The 9,878-nt window shown below is 52.8% G+C and overlaps 1 protein-coding gene across 1 annotated transcript in view; it reads right to left on the minus strand.

Moving 5' to 3' along the window:
• CSF1R (colony stimulating factor 1 receptor) overlaps positions 1 to 8,234 on the minus strand; it is a 28,951-nt gene extending 20,717 nt beyond the window's left edge. Inside the window, exons 1-5 of the mRNA XM_060093628.1 lie at positions 8,186 to 8,234; positions 3,976 to 4,233; positions 3,257 to 3,541; positions 1,419 to 1,555; positions 586 to 745 (exon numbers count right to left, since the gene is read on the minus strand). Coding sequence (XP_059949611.1) covers positions 586 to 745; positions 1,419 to 1,555; positions 3,257 to 3,541; positions 3,976 to 4,233; positions 8,186 to 8,234 — 889 coding nt within the window. The remainder of the gene's footprint in view (positions 1 to 585; positions 746 to 1,418; positions 1,556 to 3,256; positions 3,542 to 3,975; positions 4,234 to 8,185) is intronic.
• Positions 8,235 to 9,878: the final 1,644 nt, after the last annotated feature.

The following is a 9,878-nucleotide window of genomic DNA, read 5'->3' on the forward strand; positions in this document are numbered from 1 at the left end:
GCTCTTACTCTCTTTGCCTTTGAGCCTTGCATATGCTGTTCCCTCTGCCAGCAGTGCTGTTCCCCTTCCTTTTCCACCCCTCTGCCTGGCTAACCCACCTCCATTCTTCTGGTCCCAGCTTAGAAGCCACTTTGTCCAAGCCTTGCTTGGGGGTCTCCCTTGGTGTTCCCAGGATACCCCACGCTTCCCTCGTGACCGCACTGGGTGATCATTGTCTGTTCACGTGTCCCTGTGACGTGAGTTTCCCAGGCATGAAAGAAGGAAGGAATGAATGAACAGTAAAGCCCAGGAGGGAGCTACTGGACACCAATACCCAAACAGAACTAATGATGCTGGAATGAGATGCAGCCATGTACTGTGGGACCTCTAAGGTGGGAGGGAGGGATTCTGGGGCAGGGGGTGGGGGACCTGGGAGGGCTGTCAGTGTCGTGGCTCCTTAACCAGGCCCAGAAAAAGGGGATTCTAGCGAGCTGTTCTAACAATGTCTCCTCCTTCCCTGCCATCAGCTCCCTCTCTCTCAATCCCCTTATGCACCCCCTCACCCCAGGATGCCTGCTGACACTTCCCCACCACCCTGATGCTTACCTACCACCCAGAAGACCATGGAGGTGGAGTGGATGCCCCGGGCATTGGTGGCTATGCAGGTATAGTTGCCAGCATCTTGGAAGCCTACGTGATCGAGGTCGAGGGTCAGGACTTTTTGATAACGGTTGTCATGGAAGTCGGATTGTTGAGAGATGGTGAGCTGCAGCCAGAAGGAATGGAAATGGTATACTGAGGTTGTTTAGGAATTAGAAAGATCTGGTTTCTAATTCTCAGCCTTTAAGGATTACTATCTGCCTCTCCTTGGGCAGGGACTGAACTCTGAGCCTCAGTTTCTTCATCTGCAAAATGGGACTGACACTGGCCCCATGCTCTTAGGGTTGTAGAGTAAGTGAGACCGAGCAGTCAAATGGCACGGGGCTAGCCTGGCACATGGTAGGCAGAAGGAGGAAGGATGTTCTTAGAAGCAGCTGAATGCCACTTCCTCCTGAGAAAAGCCCCTCTTCCATCCCCTCTCCAGAGTTTTTCTGAAAGGACCCTTACATTCCTGGGCTTCAGAGGTGGCCTAGGAACCCCTTGCTAAGTCAGAAGTGAGCTGACATGTGGCTCTTGTCTACAGGCTGGGGCAAAGGTCATGGGTCAAGGGGGTGGAGTACTGCCTCCTCCCACCAACCCCCACAAGATTTAGCGGCACGAGCCCGAGTCCTGCTTCTGGATCAGCTACTGACTGGCTGTGAGATCTTGGGTGAGTCCACTCCCCTCTCTGGGCCTGGCCCATGCCCTCAGCCCAGAGAGCCAGCTTGAGGTGGGGCTGGGGGCTGCATCCTGCACGGCCTGGCATGTCAGAAGGATGGACAGACTCCCCAGGGACTGACCTTGGTGTCTCCGTGTTGGAGGAAGACATCAAAGTTGACATCAACGTCGCTGGCTGAGCATACGATCTGGGCAGCCTCTCCTTGAATCCGTACCAGCTCTGTAGGCTTCAGTGTCAAGGTCGGGGGTCCTGGGATGACTGAGGTCAGGGCAAGGGACCCATGAACATCCAGGCCAGAGCTGTCACTCTGCTTCCTGCCATGGGCCAGGCTACCATCCCAAATCCTGGGAGGCAGCCCTGATGCCTGTTTTCCCCACGACAAGTCCTGTCTCCTAAATAGACCTTGAAAAGTCCCCTTTGCTCCATCACCAGTGCCTCTCCCCAGTCTCACCCTCATTCTCTGCTCTGGACCCCTTCAGGCACCTGGGAGGCCTCCCTCCTTCCTCGCAGCAGCCAAAGGGAGCTCTTTGCAATGAAAATTGTATCATGCCTCTCTCTCGTGACAATATTCAGTGGCTTCTCATCATCACTCTCAGAATAAAAGCCGAAGTCCCACCCACCTCCCCAGGCCCTGGTCCCGACCTGTGGACACCTGCCACCCTCCACTCCCCCAGCTGCCTTTCCCACCACACAGCCTTTCCCACCCAGAGACTCTACACTTGCTCTTCCTTCCAGGAATGCCTTCTCCCACGCTTTGACTGGTTTGCCTCTTCTCATCCTTCAGATCTTTAGCTCAGACATTCTTTGGAGAGGCCTCCTGTCACAATTTCGCTGAATTAGCCTCATCCCCCCACCCACCCCATATTTCTTCAGCTTGATTTCTTGATCATCACAATTGGTATTTACTGACATTCTCTCCTGCCTGTCTCCCCAGTAAATGTCAGATCCATGAAGGCGCTATCCCTCACAGCTAGCCCAGTGCCTAAAACATAGTGGGAATTGAATGAATATTTCTAGCTGTTGCTGTTGTTGAAAGATAATCTAATTCAGTTCCTTCAAGTCCAGACACTAAGGGACATACCCGTGGTCACTGAGAGGGTCATGGCCGAACTAGAGCCCAGGGCTCTCTCAGCAAAGTGCAGGGAAAGGGCCTTCATGGCTCCCTCTGCCCACAGGGTGGGGTCCTTTGACTTCCTGGACAGTTTTGTGGCCTCAGAGCACAGGGCCTTGGGTCAGCCATGCCGCTCTGACTCTGGCCTCATTACAGGCACCTGATTCCTGTCTCAAGCCCAGGTTCTGAGCCTGGGGTCCTGCTGACGCATACCAATCCTTCCAGAAACCAGAATCCTGTCCACCAGCCCAGCAAAGACAAGGGGGAACAGGCGTGAGACTTCACCAGCATTTTTGCCCCCCAGAGAGAGGTGTCCCATGCACCCGCCACCACGATGCCCCATCGCCTGGCTCACTACCCCCCTTCCTGTGCCCAGCACCCAGCACCAGACCGGCACTGAGTGGGAAATCCACGTCTGAGAGTGTGGGAGAGCTTCAGGCCCTCCCTCCGTTCCTGGAACATTCGAAGCCTGTTCCCAGCTCATGACTATGTACCTGCTGTTTCCTCTGCTGTTTCCACCTTCTCATAATTCACATTTCAGCTCAAATAAAATGTCACTCTCTCCATGAGCCATCCCCCCACTCCCACACACTTTATTCCATCTCCCTGTTCAATGATTTTCATAGCCTGTCTCACGATCTGAGACCCCCTTGCCCGCTGAGTTATTGGCTTATGTGTGCTCTGCCTTTCTCTGCTCGACACCTTACTGTCTTGCCCCAGTAGATGCCCCATAGATCACTCTGTCGCGATTGGAAGGAAGAGATGAAACAAAGCCCCCCCCCTCCCCCCTCCCCCGTTACCTCCCCTCAGGCCAGGCGCCAGCTCTCTGTCCCTCCCGGCCCACACACCTTTCTGAACTTTAAGCCGGATGCTGAGGGACTTCACCATCCTGCCGTCCACCCGAGCACTGCACTCGTAGTCCTGGCTCTCAATGAACTTGGCCTTGTGGATGATGAAGCCGTGCGAGGGCAAGAAGGAGTAGTTGGTTTGGCGCAAGACAGGTCGGCCACGCACCCGCACCAGCGAGACGCCTGCCCCCAGCGCTGGGTCCGTAAGCAGGCAGGGCAGCAGCGCGTCCTGACCCTCCGTCACCGTCACTTCCTCGACCAGGACCCTCCAGGGCCGAACAGGGTCTGGGGAACGTGGGGATACGGGGTTACAACTGCCTTCCCTCCACCAGGCCAAGAGGCCCCTGGACATTGGTGACAGGGAAGCTCAGAGATGCTGATCATTTGCCTGAGGTCACACTATACCAGGGAAGCTCAGCTGATGCTTGGGGCTCTGAAGCCAGGTCCAGCCCCTCTATTTAATGCTGTGTGACCTTGGGCAAATGACTCAACCCCTCTGAGCCTTTGGAAAGTGGGCAGAATCACAGAACCACCTCGCAGGGTTGTTGTGAGGACAACATTAAATTAGAAGCACTGCCACAGGTCCTTGTTCGTGGCAGGTACTCAGCAAATGTGGAGCTGGCTTATTGTGATTGTTAATATTAAGGCCCAGCCCTCCTGCCCATTCATGGTGGGACCTGCTTGGCTAGTCCTCTTGGGAGTGGGCTCACAGTCCTCACCTTTGACATAGAGGTGGATGGTGGCGCTGCCCCCCAGGGGGTCTCCACGCTCAGTGCAGCGGTAGGTTCCCGTGTTTAGGAAGGTGGCGTTGTCCGTGGTGAGGATGCTGCTGGGGGCGTCAGCGTCCAGAGTCCAGTAGGTGGAAATGGGGCCATCCCATTCCACGCTGCCGTTGCTCACACATCTCAAGGTCACGGTTGTGCCTGGCTCCACCACCAGCTCAGGGCCACTGGGCTCTATCACCGGGACCCCCTGACCTGGTGATGGGGGGTGGCAAACAGAATTGAGGCCTGAGGTGACACCCCCTTGGCCATACCCTGCCTCTGAGATGGGTGCTGCCCTGGCAGGGGTGATGCTGGTTCTGGGGTTCAGCTGTGACTTGCAGGATCACCTTGAACAAGTTCCTGCCCCTCTCTGGTCACTTGCTCAGGCCCCCAGCCCAAACCTGCTGTGATGGACTGATGTCTCTGAGAGAAGGGTAGTGGGAGATTTCTCAGCCTCCAACCCAGCCGCTGTCCCATGGGGGCTCCCCCAGCTTCTGGCCTCAGTCTCACTGGCAATGACTGCATCATTCTCCCCAGGAGTGGACTCCTTCAGCCTCATGTACAAAGTGGGCTGCATCCCGGCTGCTAAGCCCAGCACCTAGCTCAAAGAAGGGGCTTCAAACAAGCAAAGGAGGAAACAAATGAATGGAATGTTCATGGCAAAGTTCTCTGAGTTAATTTACATGGGGAAGAAGAAAAGCGGCGTAGGATCTTAGCCCAGGAGAGTTAGAAAGGTTCAGAAGTCTTCTGTTGTGCCCACTCCCATCACTGGACGTCTGGTCTATAGCACAGTGAGATGGTTCAGAGGCTCTGTGTCTCAGTTTCCTCACTTATAAAATGGGGACCATAATTGTACCCATTTATTGGGATAGATATCAGGAGATTTAAACACATGGAAAACCTTTAGAATGTCACCTGTCACCAAATATAAATACTCAGTAAGGTTAGCCCTTATGTTTGTTATCCAGTCCACCCCCAGCAGCCCACCCTGACATCTCAGCACTGCTGCATTTACTAGGGAGACAATCGCTTTTAAGGAAAATTTTCCTGAAGGAGAAAAGAGAACTTGAAACTCATCTCAGGCCCTCCGGGAAGAAGGCCCATCGCCTCTACAGTGTCAGCATTTTTCCAGGGCCTAAAATAAGGGCAGCAGAGGGAAGTGAGAGCTGATTCAAGGCCTTGGAGGGGCTGCCAGGCGCCCTCCAGCCTGTGTAGGCGGAAACACATTGCTGGCACCCGGCCCAGCCCCGGTTTCCGCTCAGCCTGCAGCCCTTCTCCCAGAGATGCTCTCACTTCTGCTTCCTGGCCACGGGGAGAGACCCCCTCACTCCCAGGACAGGGGGTACCACCTGCTGGGCATTGGCATGTCTCAGGCTGTGGGACCTGGCTCTTCCACTGACCCACTAGGTACCCCTAGTGAGTCTAAACCTTCCGTCCCAGCGATGGGACCATGGACACGCTAGCCCTGAGGGCACCAGGTAAATTCAGGGACTCTCCATCGTCCTGCACAAAAGCTTCTTAAATAGGTCTTTCCATCCCACTGCCCCGCCCCCCTGCCCTCACCATAGACCCCAGAATTGGAAAGATCCTCTCTGTCAAATGATATCAGGATGGCTTATGTATTCATTTTGTACCCATCAGAGGTGCGCAGCCTCTCTGCCTGAGCTTCTGATCAGCATAAAGGATTGAGTGAATACTGCCAAAGCCAACACCTGGGGGTTGTAGCCAGCACTCCTGTGCTGCGGACCACCAGGGATGGGGACAAGCATCATTTCTGGCAGGATGTTGGCAAGTCCCAACAGACTGGGTGCTGGTTTATTACTGCTGCAGCCATGCAGGGCCCCAGGCAGGGTTGTATCATAGGAAAGAGCTTGGATCGTGGGGGTCACACCAACCTGGGTCTAAAACTTGGTTTTCCCCTGCTAACTGGGTAGGTTGCTTAACCTCTGACCCTCAGGCTACTCTTCCATCCAATGAGAAGAATCCCAATTCCCACCGCTGAGAGGTCTTAGGAGGATTCAGTGAGGTGATACGCAGCCTCTGGCTCAGTCAGCTCTCCTGCCCTGGGTTACTGGCTTCAACTGCTACACTTCTAACCTTCCCTCTGGTCCTGACACTCTGATAGCTGAAGTTTTTAACTTTTCAAGGTCACAGCCTATGCCTGTAACATCCCCTGGTCTCAGACTCTGTGATTCTGTGTTCTGCGTCTGCCCCCCGCCTGGTCTCACAGGTGCCTTCTCCCTTCCCCTCCCCTGCTCTGTCCTCTAGCTCTGGCCTCGGCCTCCTGGAAATGTAGTCAGAGAGGCATCTCTCTTGTTTCGTCCTGTCATCTCAAATATTCACGCAGGCCAGGGCTGACACCCTCCATTTCCGCCCCAGCTCCCCACCGCTGGCTTGGCTGACAGGAGGAAAAAGCTTGCTCAGGGCCATCCTCCCTGGGCTGGGGCCGGACCCCTTCTGCCCCTTCACCCCACCGTCTCATCTCCCAAAACCTCCCCACCCCCTCCCACTTGCCTGGGAGACCCCTCTCCATCATCAGCTCCCAGGATATGCCCCAACTTCCTCTCCTCTCCCCCGAAACACGCACACACAGCACACACCAAGGTCTGGGGCAGAGCTCCCTCCTCAGCCCAGGGTCTTGGCGAGCCTCTCCCGGTCGCTAGCGTGCTCTGATCCTGTCCCCCAGCTTTCTCACAGCAGCCCTCTGCCCCCCCCCGCCCGCCACTCACCACTGGTCTACTGGTTTGAAAGCTTAGGTTTCCACCCTGCTGTCCCCATCTCTTCTTTCCTTTGAGGCTAGATGCTGGATAGCCCCTCCACCTTCCAACAGTCCCCCACAGGCAGGTTCTGGGCAGGAGGACAGGACAAGGCAGTGAAATAAAACCCATGGAGCTTTTTAGGGTGAGGGGAATAGTCTCTATCTTAACTGAGTTGGTGGGGACACAAGTGTGTACCCTTGTCACATCTCATCGAATGTACATTTAAGAATCTGTGCTTTCTACCGTGTGTAAATTACATCTCAACAAAAGAGAACAGACTTGCAAGCCCAGTGGGATGGACTGGGCCAGAAAAAGACCTTCAGTGGGCCATCTCCTCATCAGGGACCAGACGCACCTACTCCCCAGAGTCCTGCAGCCCCAGGACGGTGGGGAGGCCAGAGCTGAGCCTGCCTTCCCACCCCACCCACAGTCCCCATCCTTCCCTGAGCTCCTTCCAAATAAGCAATAAAATTTAATGTGTTTGTTGGGCCAGCTGTAGATACAAGCCAAGCACCCAGCCACTCACCTCCAGTGAGGCACCCTCCTAGATGGAGATCCTGCATCACTGCTGCTGCCAGAGGGATGGAGTTAGGTTGGGGTCTGCCCCACAGCTCTCCATCCTGAGCCCCAGCAGCCTGTGTTTGGGAAAGCTCTAGCCCAGGAGACCCTCGCTGTCCTCCCCCCCGGACAAGCTTCTTGCCCTGTACTCTCTCCTCCCAAATTTACCTCTTCTGAGCCCTGGGCCAGAGAGGCTAGCCTCTTATGTCTCCTTCTGACCCCTTGCCCAAGCCACCCAAGGAAGGACCGTTGCTTCTCAGGCCTCTCCCAGTCAGATCCTGCCTAGTGATTCACAGGATGGCAGAACCAGCAGAGCCATCAGGGGTTCTCTGGGGCCTCCCTACTCAGTGTAGGTCTGGACCAGGGGCATTGGCATCTCCTAGGAACTTGTTAGTGATGCAGAATCTCAAGTCACATCTGAGACCTACTGAGTCAGAATCTGCACTGTAACAAGATCCCTGGGGAATTTGGATGCACGGTGAGGTTTGAAAAGCATTTAGTCTAGTCCATCACCGCCCCCAACAACCTGCTATTGACTATTTAGTGGACACTGAAGAGCCCTGAGAGCATCAGGGACATGTTCAGGACACACGGACAGTCAACATCTGAGCTGGGACGGATCCACAGCCTTGGTCAGGTTGGTTCCATGCCATTCGTACCCTCTTTACCCCCCACTGCCTCTCCAAAGCAGACACCCACATATCTGCAGCCCAGGGCTGGGGAGATGGAAGCATGAAGTGGGGACACCCAGTGAGGGGCAGGGGTTTAGAGAGTCCCTCCGCAGGAGCCCTCTCTGTCACATCCCCTTCACCCCCCACCATCCCCCAAGGCTCCAGGTGTGCTCTTACCGTGCCAAGCTGTGGCCACCAACAGGATCAGCAGAGTCCCTGGGCCCATGGCCTCTGGGGGAAGGCGGCAGACCAATGCAGGGCTTGGGGGTGGGCAGGGAGCTAGATTCCTGGACACTTGCTCTGCAGGGATCAGGACAACTGGACATGAGTTCCTCTCCACTGCACTGGCTGTTTGTCTTGTTTTCCTCTTCCTCCTTCTTCTTGGGCTGATCCCCCTCTTCCCCTTTTAGCTAGGCAAGGCAACCACAGAGTTTGGAAATCTTTGTTTAAAAGAAAAAAAAAAAAACAGAGCCATGACCCCCAGGGGGAGGGGTTAGAGTCTGGGACAGGACTGGCTAAGTTTGAGGCCCTTCTGAAGCCACCTCCGAGGGGCCCTGGGAGAAGAAACATGCCCAGTGTCAGACAGGCAGTCAACTGCACAAATGGGGGTCTCCAGAGTGACCAGGTGGCTCTTGCTAAGCTGAAAGAGAAGTTAGGTTGGTCTGGACAAGTCTGATAATAAATAGCATCAAGAAGCTTCCATTTACAGGACACTCACTAGCCAAGCCCTTTACATTCCACTGTCTCCTTTGGTTCCCACAAAAATTTTATAGAGTAGGTACTGTTATCATTCCCATTTCACAGATGGGAAACTGAGGTTCACGGAGATCAAACACTGTAAACTTGCGCAAGGTCACATAGCTACCAAATGGTAGAGGTGGAATTTGAATCCAGGCAGCCTGGCTGAAGAACTTTCTTTTTGTGGATTAATTAAGTTTATTTTTACAAAGAGCCTAATTGTGCTGCTGTATTTCTTAAGAAGATTAGATTCTCTGCCCCCTCCTTTCCTGGAGGCAATTGTGTTTACCCCTTTTAGTTGATTCTCTTAGTATTTTACTTCTTATTTCGATTCACATGGTTATAAAGTTACTTCTTGAAACTAAAAAACAAAACAAAACAAACAAGCAAACAAATCCATATAACACTGATCCAGGAAGATGATCATTCTTTCCATCTACTTAGATATATAAATATTGTAAATACATTTGTGTTTTAGCAAAGTGTTTTGAACCTTTAGTAATCATGAATACCAACCAAAACTGAGTCAGGATGAAATTGAAACTCTGACCAGACCTCTAACTTGCAAAGAGATGAAATCAATCATCAGAAACCTCTCAAGAAAGAAAAGCCCAGGACCAGATAGTTTCTCTGGTGAGTTGTACCAAACATTTAAGGAATTAACCCCAATCCTGCTCAAACTCATTCAGAAAATAGAAGATGAGGGAACACCTCTCAATTCATTCTATGAGGCCAGCATTACCTTGATACCAACAACAGACAAGGACATCACAAGCAAACTAGAGACCAATATCCCTTAAGAACATAGATGCAAACGTACTCAGCAAAATACTAGCAAACCAAACCTTATAGCATAGATTATTAACATGATCATATTATGTTAGATCATGCATAGATTATTAACCAAATCATATTAACATGATTAGACACCATAACCAAGTGGGATTTATCCCAGAAATGCAAAGATGGTTCAACACGTGGAAATCAATCTAATATACATCAACTGATGCAGAAAAAAGCCTTTGACAAAACCTAACATGCTTTCATGATAAAACACCCAAAAGAATTAAAACAAGCATCCTCAACATGATTAAGGGCACATATTAAAAATTCACAGCTAACTCAATGATAA

Source organism: Mesoplodon densirostris, chromosome 3 (genome assembly GCF_025265405.1).
Source record: "Mesoplodon densirostris isolate mMesDen1 chromosome 3, mMesDen1 primary haplotype, whole genome shotgun sequence".
Lineage (NCBI taxonomy): Eukaryota > Metazoa > Chordata > Mammalia > Artiodactyla > Ziphiidae > Mesoplodon > Mesoplodon densirostris.